The following is a 14,267-nucleotide window of genomic DNA, read 5'->3' as shown; positions in this document are numbered from 1 at the left end:
TTTCTTTTTTGTCAAACACTCACAAATTGTTTTCGAGAAGTATCACAATGGCAGCTACTCCCAATAGACAATTCAAGAACATTTGTGTGCTTTCTGGATTTACCTATGGCAAACATAAAGAGTTCGTTGAGGCAGCCATAGATCTTGGTCGAAGCATAGCAGCGAGAAAATTACACTTGGTGTATGGAGGAGGTAATCGAGGGTTATCAAAAATGGTCTCAGAAGCAGCTTTTATCAGAGGAAGTCAAGTGTTAGGCATCATCCCAAGAGTCCTAAAACCATTGGGCAGTTCGTCTGACTCATCAACTGGAGAAGAGTTAGTCGTCTCAGGTATGCAAGAAAGAATAACTGAAATGCTTAATTATGCTGATGCTTTTATTTTCCTTCCAGGAGATCTTGCAACACTAGAGGCACTTATCACACTAGCATCTTGGGCCCATCTGCACATCCACCAGAAACCCATCGGTTTGCTAAATGTCAATAACTTTTATGATGGCTTTATCGCATTTCTTAACCATGCAATAAAAAACTATTTCATTCCCGCTAATGTGAAAAAACTCTTTATTTGTGCTCACACTGCTAATGAGCTACTGGATCTATTACAAGCTTATAGACCGGAGCCAGACCCCTGGACCTTTGTGTTGGAGCGTCCAAATAATGATGGTAACAGTAGCAGCAGTAAGAAGTACAAATTAGATTTAACTCTCCGCCTGTAAATATTTTCTTCTGTGTTGTACCACCCAGGTGATGTCTTCTAAACTCTACTTCTTTCATTTCAAACATTGAGGACAATGTTTCGTTCTGGTTGGGGGGAGGGAATAGTCGACAATTATGAAATTTTGGTTAAGTTTTTACTAATTTTTTGTTGTAGAAACTAACTGTTGCTAACTTTTTGTGTTGAAGATGGCTGAATATGGAGTGTAGTGACTCTAGAAACGCATCTTCATCGTTTAAAAAAAAATTAAAAAAAAACTTAAAAAAAAAATTAAGACATTTTCTTTTTTCTTTATTATGTGTTTATGTTTATTTTTCTTCTTTTTAATTTATCCTCTATAAAAATGCATTTTCCAACTTTTGAGTCGAAGATGGCTGAATATGGAGTGTAGTTCCTCTAGAAACGCATCTTCTTTAAAAAAAATAATAAAAAAATCATTTTCTTTTCTATCATTTTTGTAACTTTTCTAAATTAATTTTTCTACATCATTTTCACATTTCTGCATGCATATTTTTTTTTTTTTATGTTTAGAATAGGTTGGGGGGTAGAATGTTGTTTAAAAAAAAAAAAAAATTTGATTTGTTTTAACATTGGGTGACATGATTAATTTAAATTTTAGTATTTGTATTATCTTTGGTCTTAAGTGATGTTACATTATGTTTGCTACTCTACATGTTGATGTTGGAGACATATATGAGTTGCTTGAAGGAATGAACATGTCATAATAAGTACCAAGTGAGTTTTTGAGCCTATCATTTTTCTTGGAGAGTAACCCTTTTGCCCATTCTTTATACAGCTTAACAGTTTATTATTGTATACACGATCTCTAGATTTCTTTTGAGTTAACCCTTAATAAAAAAAAAAAAAAAAAGTGTGTTGCTACATTTGGAGGCCCATCTAACTAGTAGATATGGAAGGTTATTCAGAGCCCTAAAAGACGATGGAAAGGCCATCTTTGATCCGTTTGAGCCTTTCTAGCCATCCCTTTTATTAAATATCCATAGTTAACCCTTTTGAGCCTTTAAAAAAAAAAAAAAAACATTTTCTTTGTCAACTTATCATCTTGACCCACTCCGATTTGGAGTATTACCCGATGTCTTATAAGTTCCATCACCTATTTATGTTTGAGAAAATGTAAATAATTATTTTGTTCAGTGAAGTTATGCCAAATAAAAGCAAAAAAAAACAAAAAAACAAAAAAACAAAAAAACAAAAACAAAAACAAAAGTTGTTGTTTCAAAAGAATAAAAATAGGTGAAATCCACCTTGCAACTTCCAAAAAAAAAAAAAAAAAAATTCTCTGCATTTTTCTCAAACATACACTTTGTTTTCCTTATTTCCCTTCTTTGTTAACCATGTCCCTAGCTTACGTTACGTCCTAATAAAAGTCCTTCTTGATTTTAGGGAACTATAGTCCGAAGTAGAAGCTAGTTATATGGGCTAAAAAGATGTAGTGATGCATAATTAAAAAAAAAAAAAAGATAAATAAAGTGGGTTGACTAACATTTTATTTGACTTGAGATCGTATTATTTCTAAGCTGAAGGCATATTTATTTCATCTTGGTGAGAGCATGTGATATCACTTCTTTATTATTTTCTCTCTCAATTACCATTCATTGGAGTGACTATTTTTATTGAGATTAATTTATTTGTGAGAGTGTCACTACTTCCAGTGAGATTTTGGGGTTTGACATGTCATTCTTGAGAGTAGCTAAAACAAAGTCTACTGGGCTAATTCATGTGGATGGTTGATGTGGGTGTGATGTTGCTTTAGACTGGAGATAATGCTTATACTTTTATTTGATTGCTATCATTAATCTGATGGAATAAATACGAGTGTTTCTATTAAAATATATATATATATATATATATATATATATATATTGAATTTGAATTTTGTTTTCGCTTTATTTGCTAGGGACTAGCAATAAGCTGGTTGGGGGGTGTGTTGAGTGTTAGAAAATGCATATTTATAAAGGAGAAAACCGTCATTTTACATTTTAAGTCTTACTAACAACCCTTACTTTTATATATTTAACCTTCTTGTGATTTAATTACATGTGTTTTATTTTAATTAAGTATTTTATGTATTTTAGGGGCATTATAGTCATTTCACAATAAAGGAGAGATCAGACGGCAAAACGGACATCACTTTTGAACTCAGGACGGTCGAAAACCTTAGGAGGAGCATAAAAGGAAAAATGGCACTATTCACATGTACGGTACTATTCACGTGTATGGTACTGTATACGTTATTGTTCACGACACTGTTCACATAAACGGATGATGACGTGGCATTGACCGATGATGTGGCATTGACTGATGAGGTGTCACGATCCTGTTGGACTAAAATTCTTATGTACTGTTGATGGTGACGTGGCAGCATATCAGTGGACGAAAAATCTCGCGTACGGTGCATGCATCACACAGGATTATTTTCAACCAAACCGCATTACTGTTCATCCGGGTCAAACCGTGTTACTATTCATCCGCGTGGTCAAACCGTGGACTGTTGACTGATGACGTGGCGCAATCCTGAGCGTCCAAACTGTTTTTAATCCGATGGCCATGATTTACTCCATGTATCTATAAAAAGGGGGCCTCCCCCCCCTAATTTGATATCTCTGAATCTATTTTTGGGATCCATTTTCTGTAATTCCCTCTCCATCTTGTATTTTCTTCGTATTTTAATAAATTCTCATTTTGCCCCTAGTTCAATTATGAGTGGCTAATTTTCTTTTAAGCTTGGGTTGAAGGTGAAGTCTCAACATGTGTCATGGGCTTAATTTGGTAAATTTATTTTCTCTTCCCCTCTAGTTTTTGTGGATGTTTTGACTTCTCGTCGACAAATAATACTAATCTTGTCTAGTACCGCCTTGGTTTCACCGGCCCTCTAGTACAAGGTTATTATTATTTGGCACGATAAGCCCTTAGCACCATATTGATTAGAGCGTGGTTCATGAGGTGTGGATTCCCCCCTCATGATTTAATTGGCATTAATAAGGAATATTTAGCCCATGATGCATGTTGATACGGATCCAGATACCCAAGTACGTCATTTCAATAGATCTTCGCTTCAATTTATTCTCGTCATTTCAATTCCAATTTCAGAATTTATTATCGCCATTTTAATTTAAGTTTTAGCATATTCCAAATCATTTCCACCAAAAAATCCAACCACTCATTTACAAAATTAATTCTATACACAATTAAAATCCACCTCCTCGTGGGATCGACACTCGTCACCATTAGTCTATACTACAATAGATTCGTGCGCTTGCGAGTACATTAAAATTTGCACAACAGCAATCCCTGCCTATATCCACGCCTCTAAGTACACCGGGCTTGATAATTTCACTATCCAAGCCGCTCAAGACTTCAAATGCTTACAATTGACATCAAGGTGTCAATGAACTTTTACAACAAGAGATTATCTTCAATCTCTTAACTCAAGTGTATTTCTATACTTACAACCTCTCAATTTGATTTTACAAAAAGAATTACAAAAATTTCTCTCACACAATGTGTTTGAATACAAATGAAAGCCCAATATGTGTGAATAAATGAAATGAATACGCAAAGTTTATACTTTTTGATTTGCAGAGAAAATGCTCAAAATATTAATGGTTGCATCACTTGAAATGAGTTTGATTTGAGCCAATTTATAGTTGAAGAAGAAAATTATACGTTATTGACTTTTTGGTGATAACCGGCTTACCGTTTTTTGAATCCGGTTAGCCGCTTTTGTAAATTCGGTTAGCCGCTTTATGTTACCGTTATATTCAAAAATTTAAATTTTTGCACATCCGATATGCCGCTTTAATTCCATAGAGTTTCTACCCATAACCGGTTTGCCACTTTATAAGATCTGGTTAGCTGCTTTACTACAGTGACGGTTACAGTGAACTATTTTCTAAAATTATAGTTTTACCCCAAAATATTTTATAATTACATTATAACCCAAAACGTCATAAACTTTACAAAAAGGTCTAATTTCAGAATTTCTAAATAATACTTGTCATTCCCAAAACTTACTGAAATTATGATATAGCCCAAATTTATAGAAATTATAATATGAACCACAAAGTTTCAAATATTTATAAATAGGTCCAAATTTAGAATTCAAAATGATACTTATTAAAATCAATATTTTTCATTTTAGTCCATATCTCGAAAAATAACTAATTTCATAAAATCATTTTCTTGTTTTAAAAGTATAATGTGTAATTCTTTGTTTATCCAAAACATGTGGTTTGTTATCATCAAAATCAACATTTTATAGCCATATAGGCTAACAGATAAATCATTTCAAACTAGCACTCAATCTAAGAAAGAAGCGATGAGATAGCTAACCAACTTAAATAAGGAGCCATTGATATCATTATATAAAATTTGATATTGGCGTCACATATAATTCGATATGAAATTTCTAAATACCCAAATATAATATGTCAACAAGCAAAACACGGTGCAAACAAGTCTCATTCATCACAGAATCAAGGTAATTTACTCTTATTTGAATGAACAGGATTTGATTAGTTTTTTTAACATATAAGACAACCATATATTGCATTGGTCAAAAGCGAAGGAAATTGGAATAAACCCTAAACCCTTTTTACACGGCATATTAATTACATTTTTAAATTTCTGTTTACATTCTTAGCATTATCAAGCAAAACATTATCTCGCATGCTTGTGCGATAAGATGCTAAACTGTCCTTATGCGCTGCCATTTATGATACATGTTTAATTATTTGGCTCTTTCTCTTGTACTTCGGCCAGTTTGATGCAATATGTGAGAATTGATTTCTTATCGTTATCGGCTAATCATATTATGCCACTCATTCAAAGTTATCAAGAAAAAATATAAAGAGCTTTAATGGCAACGTAATAGCGATAAAAATAACTGAAAAATTATGCGCCATTAATTATAGTGTTATATTGAAAAATAGTGCTAATTGTTTACTTAACACTACAACACCACATGTATAAAAAAAAAACACTACAACACTCCAATGTATCCACACAAAAAAAAAAAAACTACAACACCATATGGTTTTATTTTTTTTGCCACCATTTTGTCAATTTTGTTTCTTCAAATATTAGTACCCAATTATCAAATACAAATAAAATAAATTTGAGTAATAATATAAGACAGTGATAAAACGCCCTTAAAGAATAGTCGTATGAAGAGACAACAAGTATGTGACTCAATTATTGCATAACCTTTTGTAATTAGGATTATGATCCTCTTCTAATTTAAGCACTTCTTAACTTTTAAAGATCTTGTACCACTTGTCCTCTAGTGTTAGTGTATGTTTAAGATTTAACTATTTTAATTTTTTTAATTTATTAACCACTAATAACTTAAGGGTGTGTTTGGTACATTGTGTTGTATTATATTGTATTACATTATTTTAATGTTAGTATATTATATTATGTTATATTACATTAGCACTGTATTATAACAATGTTGTATAATGTTAGTGTTACAATGTACTGTGTTAATTTTTATTTATATTATATTTGGTATTGCATTGAACTGTAATTAATTTTTTTTGTGATTAATTTAAACTATATATTTAGAAAATAATATTTATTAGTACTTAGAAAATTATTAAATATAGAAGTCTTAAATTTTAAAAATTTAACAATTTTTTTAGCGTAAATGTTAAAAGTATCATAATTCTACATAAACATTGAAGCTTGTACCCTTAAATTTTCGAAGCATATAACTTGTGAAATAAAGATCGAAGTAAATAATTTAATCAAATAATCTCTAAATAATATAACAACATAAATAAATAGTTAAAACCTACAAAATTAATTCAAAACTCATCTTAGGATGATAGAATAAAAGTTTATACATACCACAAGATAATCACAAAATAATAAAGTGATACAATTGTTATAACATATTTATTACCAAAATGGATTGTGCTAAATAATTCAAATAAGAGTTATGTAGTTTATGCAATAATATTATTTATATTATAATTAATTTTAAATTAATATTATTCATATTTAAATATGAATTATTAGTTATATTAAATTTTAAATTTATTAATAAATTATAATGTAAAAATAAAAATGTAACATAATATTACAAACTAAAATGTAATATAATATCATTGAATAATAAATAATAAATTTATTAATTTATATTAATAATTAGAATGTAAAAATATAAAAATAAAAATTACTATTATATAAAATTAAAAAGTTATATTTATTTATTACTATTATTATAAAGTAAAAAAAGGGGGAGGCTAATGACTTTTGTGTTTCAAAAGTTAGCAATACAGCTTAATCACAAAGGGGAGCGCGGGTTTTGACAATGCGGCAAAAGCAGTATTTTAATGCTGCTCAATGCAATCCATTTCATCACCAAACATGGTATATTTTAACTAATGTTGGGCCCACAAAATAAATATTATGTAGTACTACATGCCAAACATACCCTCAGTGAATTTTACTCAAAAACAGGTAAAATTACAAAAGAATCGTGATCCTTTGTAATAACTATTAGAGTAGACTTTCGGCTTAGATCATTTTTAAATGAGACATCAGTTATATTTTTCACCTAATTATTTCCATCCAAGTGTCAAAGAGTCTTTTCAAAAGTATCGCAAGAGCTCAAATCGATGGAAAAGAATGTAGAATTTCAACAAAAGAAAGACTATAGGGTATAGATTGTCTAATGAAGCAATTTCTATCAATGTATTTTTCTTTTTTCTTTTTCCTATGCTTGAGCAATTAAACTTAGCTGCCTTATCAGCAAAATTAGCCAAAATCTAAGTAGCTTAAACCTCAGCTAGCTTCTTTTAAGATGCGGCGTGGCCGGCGAATCTATAAACTAAAAAGTAGGCTAATTGAATGTTATGTAGGTGTTGGTATCGACTTCCAACCACTCAGACCCCCCTCTCACAACTGCCCTTTTTTACACGTCAAAAATTAAAATAATTGAAAAAATAAAAAGTCAAAACTATCCCTTCTTAATCCTCCACACGAATCCTTTATATAAACTCTTGTCTCTCTCCATTCTCCTCTCAAATTAAAACTCTCATAACATTTTTATTTTTATTTTTCGCTTATTTTCATATCATAGCTCAAAATATATTATTTTTGTTGTTTTTTTTTTCCCCAATTCGGTCTCATGGTCATGGGGGCTCATCGCCATTTTGAACCCATCGCAAAATGTAGCTCCGAGGGACGATCAAATCAGACGGTGGCTGCCGATCTTGACGGCACGCTTCTTGTATCAAGAAGTGCTTTTCCTTTCTCCATGCTTGTTGCTCTTGAAGCTGGCAGCCTCTTAAGAGCATTACTGCTTCTAGCTTCTGTCCCTTTCGTGTACTTCACGTACTTGTTCATATCCGAATCCGTAGCAATCAACACATTCATCTTCATCACTTTTGCCGGGTTAAAGATACGGGACATTGAGCTTGTTTCAAGATCCGTGCTGCCCAAATTCTATGCGGAAGATGTTCATCCGGAGACTTGGCGAGTGTTCAACTCCTTCGGCAAGCGTTACATTATCACTGCAAATCCAAGAATCATGGTGGAACATTTTGCCAAGACATTTTTAGGAGCTGACAAGGTTATTGGGACCGAACTTGAAGTGACGAAATCCGGGAGAGCTACTGGTTTTGCCAAGAAACCGGGAGTTCTTGTCGGAGAGCACAAAAGAGAAGCTGTCCTAAAAGAATTTGGTTCCAATTTGCCAGATTTAGGCCTCGGTGACAGAGAAACAGATCATGATTTCATGGCCGTATGCAAGGTTCGATCTTTATTAATTTAATCAATTAATCAATTGCCTCAATATTTTTTTAACTATTTGAGCTTTCTTTTTTTTTTTTTTTTTTTTTTAAAGACTCGATATGGCTGTGGTACCGCTTTCAGTTTCAACCGTCAACGTATGTTTTATTATGTGTTTGGTGAAAGCGTTAATGGCAGTAATGCTTTTGTAAGTGAAGAAGCTTATAATGGTTCTTCTTTTGGGGGTCTTTTCAACTTTAAATACCGTAACGGCTTTCATTTTTTGGCTGGATTCTGCTTTGATTAATTTGCTTTCTAAATTTGCTTAACTTCTTTGCCATTTTTTCCAATATAAAAATTGTGAAACTCCAACTTACGGGGCACAATTAACAAAGCATTTATTACACACGCATCGATTACCATTAACACACCCATATGGCTAGGAACCAATATGCATGCAATCTTCATGTCTAACCCACTAGTCATTAGCAAAAGCTGTCTTTTATGTACCTCATGTAAAAAACATGAGTAAATACCCTATTGCTGCATCTTCTCTTCAGTTATTCAACAAGTAATTTTCTTGTGATCATTTCCATAAGGAGCTAATTAATTTTTTATTATTAAAAAAAAAATGTCACCTCTTTAGGAAAAGATAAGGATAAGTTATAGTTCACTCTCTCTGCTAATTTTGTAATTCGAAATTTGAGTTACGGTCACGTACCATTTTGTAAATACAAGTATGTACGATTATTAGGCTGCTAGAATCTCGATTAACTGCGCCTACCTGGGGTAATTTGGTAATTTACAAATCATGAATTTTTTTTTTTGGGGTCAATTAATTGCAGGAAGGATACATGGTGCCAAAGATGAAATGTGAGCCACTACCAAGAAACAAGCTTCTAAGCCCAGTGATATTTCACGAGGGTCGTTTAGTTCAAAGACCAACTCCACTTGTTGCTCTTCTGACCTTCCTTTGGATGCCAATTGGTATCATATTATCAATTCTCAGAGTCTATACAAACATCCCTTTGCCGGAACGATTGGCTTGGTACAATTACAAGCTTTTGGGCATCAAGGTTGTCGTTAAGGGTACCCCACCACCAGCACCCAAAAATGGCCAAAGTGGTGTCCTTTTTATATGCAACCATCGCACTGTTTTAGACCCTGTGGTCACAGCCGTTGCCCTAGGACGAAAAATTAGTTGTGTCACATATAGTATTAGCAAGTTCACTGAAATAATTTCACCCATTAAAGCTGTTGCCTTGTCAAGGGAAAGAGAGAAAGATGCAGCTCACATCAAGCAATTGCTTGAAGAAGGTGACTTGGTGATCTGCCCCGAGGGAACAACCTGCAGGGAGCCTTTTCTTTTACGATTCAGTGCACTTTTTGCTGAGCTTACAGATAGAATTGTGCCGGTTGCTATCAACACTAAGCAAACTGTGTTTCATGGTACCACAGTACGTGGGCACAAATTGTTGGATCCTTACTATGTGTTCATGAATCCAAGGCCAACTTATGAGATCACATTCTTGAATCAGCTGCCGCCGGAGCTGACAGTGAAAGGCGGCAAATCAGCCATCGAAGTTGCTAATTACATTCAAAGGGTGCTTGCTGGTACATTAGGGTTTGAGTGCACCAATTTGACGAGGAAAGATAAGTACTCCATTCTCGCAGGTACTGATGGCCGCGTTCCATCGAAGAAGGAAAAGGAAAAGGAAAAGGAAAAGGCTTAAGATTCAAGAGATGGAAGATTGAAACGGAAAAGCTTATGATTAATTTAAGCTCTATTGTTTTTCATATGTTTTAAACTTTATGACAAAAACCAATAAAATTTGGTGGTGATTATGTTTAAGATTATAAAATATTTAACCATATATTACGTATATTGTATAGTTCTATCTAGCTAGTTTAGCGTGTGCAAATGGTTTTAACTCCTGCTATACACGTAGGCCAATTAATGCCTGCCTTTTTAATTGTCACAAATTTTTGCTTTTGAACTACCCATGAATTTATATCTAAACTTAATATAGCTGACGTAAAAGTTTAAGACTTACATGTACGTGCTAGTTAGTAAAATCTTTAGCAGAGTTATATATTTACCATGGTGGCTATGTGGTTATATAATTAATGTTAGATGTGACATGTGGGGGAATTTTTACTTCTAATTAAATGACGTATAGTCACACATTTACATTTGCTATGTTTTATTATTGCCTTGTGAAAAAGACAAAAAACAAAGAGATGAAAACGTAAGAAAATTTTAGTTATTTTTGCCATAGTATATATACTTCATAGAATGAAGATGTGCTCGTTAAACAAAAATTATATATAATTCTTGTGACATGTGTTAATATCATATTTTGGGAGAATAGAATATATAGAAAAGACAATTGAAAAAGTGTCACTTCATTGTCAAAATGTAAATGGTTCCTTTTGAACGGATGCCATTCATGTGATCAAGATTGCTTACCCTCGTGAGTTATGGCACCTACATATGGTTGAACTGTTTGGAAGAAAACAAACTTTAATTTTTGTGGTTGCCTGTCTGAATGATAATTCAATATTTGATAAATGCAATATTGAGATTTTTCTTAGAAAAGAAAAAAAAAATATTTTCAGCCAATTTCTCGGTTAATATAATCAGATTGTTTATTAGGATATTCCATTTGATTTAGTGGCTCATGTACTTCAATCATCATCATCATCATCATCATCATCATCCTTTTAAAGAATGTATCACACGCGGGTCGTGTTGTGCTAAGATTTTTGCCGTGCATAGGCAGGAGGCCAATAGTGCCAGGCCCAATACAAGGAAACGACGCTGTATTAATATGGGCCCACCGATGCCCTTCAAATTAAATAATTTGGAGCAGATGCCGTAAGGTACAGTCCCTTGAACGGAGAATGCTACCATACAAAGGCTGTAGGGCACACGGTTTTATTTTGTGAAAGTGTTATGCCTTATGGCATCTGTAAGGTAGCCAACCCAATTTTTAATTATATATTAGAAAAGTAAAAATTTTAAATATTTTTTTGAAAATTCTAACATTCAAATTTTTAATTTCAAACTTTGAAATTTGAAGTTTTATTTTTATTCTAATACATTTCAAATTTTATTTTCACAAGTTGTTGTTGTTGTTGTTTTTGTGTTAATTTGTTGTACCTGAAATTTGAATTGTGTAAAATTATAATTTTAATAGTATTCAATTAAGTAACCTTCAAATTAAGTTTTGTAGTTTCGAAAATTTGTGAAACATATAATGTTCACAAGTTACGCCCTACTTTCACCTAAAAAAGCTGATCTCTAAGGACTTAGAAAGCCTAACGATTCGTCATCTTCATGAACTGGCAAGATTTAGGACCAAAAAATTGGTAACCCTAATAAATTAAACCAGCTGGATACTCTCATGCAGCCATGCAGGCACATTAATTTCTATTTATTATATGGCTTTGAGTTTCACTGAATGGCACGTGGGTCACTCAGTGTTTTATCGTTTATGTTCCATCTGGCAATTTTATATTGGTTGGGGCGTTGAGTTATCAATAAATGGCACCTGGGTCACACATGGTTTTATCTTTTTCGTTCCCTCTGGCAATTTTTACATTTGGCTTTGATCCCATGGCAAAGCTGGGTATCCCGAATTAAATCGATTATCCATGTGTTAATCGCTCAGTTGAGTTTCAGCCTCCGTATCGCTAGCGCACAGATTAGTCATTTAAAAGTGTACTTTCTTCCCGACAGAGATAGAATTTAATGGGGTATTTGGAGAGGCTGTAAATGCAAGCATATGAATATCCCATTTTTAATTCTGTCAACGAAATGATGAAATCAGAAATAAAAATATTAAGATTTCTTTATGATGTTGTATATTTTTTTACAGTATAGATAATGAGATTAATATAAATTATTAATTTTAAATATTTTAATTTTAATCGTTCATTTCATATAATGGATAATTAAATAATTAATAAAAAAGTAGCAGATAACTTATAAGTTGTCGGTAAATATTATTTTAAATTTTAAATTAATATTAATTTGAGAAAAAAATTACACACATCTTAAGATTTAATTAAATAATCATACAAATTCCTTAATTTTATAAATGGTAACATAGACCTTTAATTTTTTAAAATAAATTTGAGAGTCTGCGAATAACCGCCACCCATAACGTAGGAAAAATCTTCGGTGGTAAATGGTCAATGCACTTATTCAGTTACTGATCATTTCATCAGAGAATGGAGAGTCCTATTGGGGGGTACATATCAATTCAATCATTTCATTCAGATTTCAGAATATAATGTGATTAACCAAGCCACAAAATTAGATGAACATAAAAAAAATTGCAATTGAATTACTCTTCATCGGCTTTGGTGGGGAAATCACAGATCGTACACAGGCCCCAAAGCTGAAAATTGTATGGGACAAATGAAAAGAATTTGGTAATATCGGACCCAAAATGCCCATGTACATAATTAATAAAATTAAGTCACTGCATTTGTTTATTATTGTAGCCCATTGCTGTCAATGGGACCAGCCGGGAACATGTTAGCAACAGCAATTTAGCAAGTTGCCTTCTGACAGAATCCCCACTGAGCAGCTGAAGCTATATGGATATTCATTGCGAAGGAGACATACCATCATCTTATGCTTCGTTCGCTGATTCTTGATTATTATTTTTTCTCTCAACAAACAAATTCAGAATGTCAAAGATGGGTGAACTGAAATCAAACAATTGGAAAAATAAATCAAAACGATAAATGGGAAGGGAAAAAAGAAAAACCAGGAGAGTGTGAGTCCAATTGTCCATACGTTCTGTAATGGTAAAAGTTTTAATTTCAAGGGTGCACTCCTAGAAATGGTCCAAGCCGGCAAGCCCAATTGAAGGGGAACTTTTGATGTATCCAATGGGCTCATAAAACCGTGGGTTACTTCAATAGTTCAATTCCTTTGATGACATACATGACCATGTACCATCTATCATTAGACTAAATTTATTTATTTTTATTATTTCATTTTAAATTAACAAAAATGTCACGTGATTTTTTTATTTATCTATTAAATAGTAAAGAAAATAATATCAATGAAAAGCACAAGTCACTGTTAGAATCAAATTGTCATTGGCACTATTAGAATAATCTTTGCCTAGTTCATTGTTCACTGAAGAACAAAAACTGAATTTGTAGCCACCTTGTTATATCGCCTCCAAAAGGATAATGATTGAATGTTCAGTATGAGTTTGAGCATTCAGGACCTACCAAGTTATTTCCAATAGCATAATATCAAACATCATTATCACAACATTTGTATTTTAATAAATATTAGGTCCATAATAAAGTAATGATATTTGGCATGGTTCAAATTTAGATATTAATTGTCACTGGGCTTATAGCTCTCAATAATATTGAGGTCGTCGGTCTAAATTTTCATAGGACTCTTTCCCTCTGTATAAAAAAATAAATTTTTATATTAGTCTCGATATATATTTATGAGTTGAAATATGAATATATATACATAAAGCCATAATAAATCTCAAATTATATTAAATCTATATATTGTTATCACTAAAAAAAAAAAAAGATTCTTTTTGTGCGTGTGGGTAGAGAGAGGGGGAGAGAAGACAATAAAAGAATAAAAATTATGTGGATAAGTTAAAGATAAAATAATAAAAATTTGAGATTCTTAATCATATTAAAATCATGGATAAGTTAAAGATAAAAGAATAAAAATTGAATACAATTAAAGACAAAATAAATTATATTGGAGCCTGTATTTTTTGTCTTTTGGCATGTTTCT

The 14,267-nt window shown here is 32.3% G+C and overlaps 1 protein-coding gene across 2 annotated transcripts; it reads left to right on the top strand.

Annotated features, from left to right (window-relative positions):
* Window positions 1–7,757: 7,757 nt before the first annotated feature.
* On the top strand, window positions 7,758–10,356 carry LOC102617099 (glycerol-3-phosphate 2-O-acyltransferase 6). 2 transcript variants are annotated; one of them, XM_025100264.2, is made up of 3 exons: window positions 7,758–8,495; window positions 8,589–8,681; window positions 9,319–10,356. In XM_025100264.2, exons 1-3 carry the CDS (start codon window positions 7,872–7,874, stop codon window positions 10,204–10,206), a joined length of 1,605 nt encoding a protein of 534 aa, XP_024956032.1. In that variant the 5' UTR covers window positions 7,758–7,871; the 3' UTR covers window positions 10,207–10,356. The 2 variants fall into 2 exon arrangements, with proteins under 2 accessions (XP_024956032.1, XP_006480979.1); XM_006480916.3 differs by lacking the exon at window positions 8,589–8,681 and having other exon boundaries at window positions 7,760–8,495.
* Window positions 10,357–14,267: the final 3,911 nt, after the last annotated feature.

The sequence above is a fragment of the Citrus sinensis genome, chromosome 6 (genome assembly GCF_022201045.2).
Source record: "Citrus sinensis cultivar Valencia sweet orange chromosome 6, DVS_A1.0, whole genome shotgun sequence".
In the NCBI taxonomy this organism is placed as follows: Eukaryota; Viridiplantae; Streptophyta; class Magnoliopsida; order Sapindales; family Rutaceae; genus Citrus; species Citrus sinensis.
The sequence above is the reverse complement of the archived record's forward strand: the minus strand, read 5'-3'. Positions and strand labels throughout refer to the sequence as shown.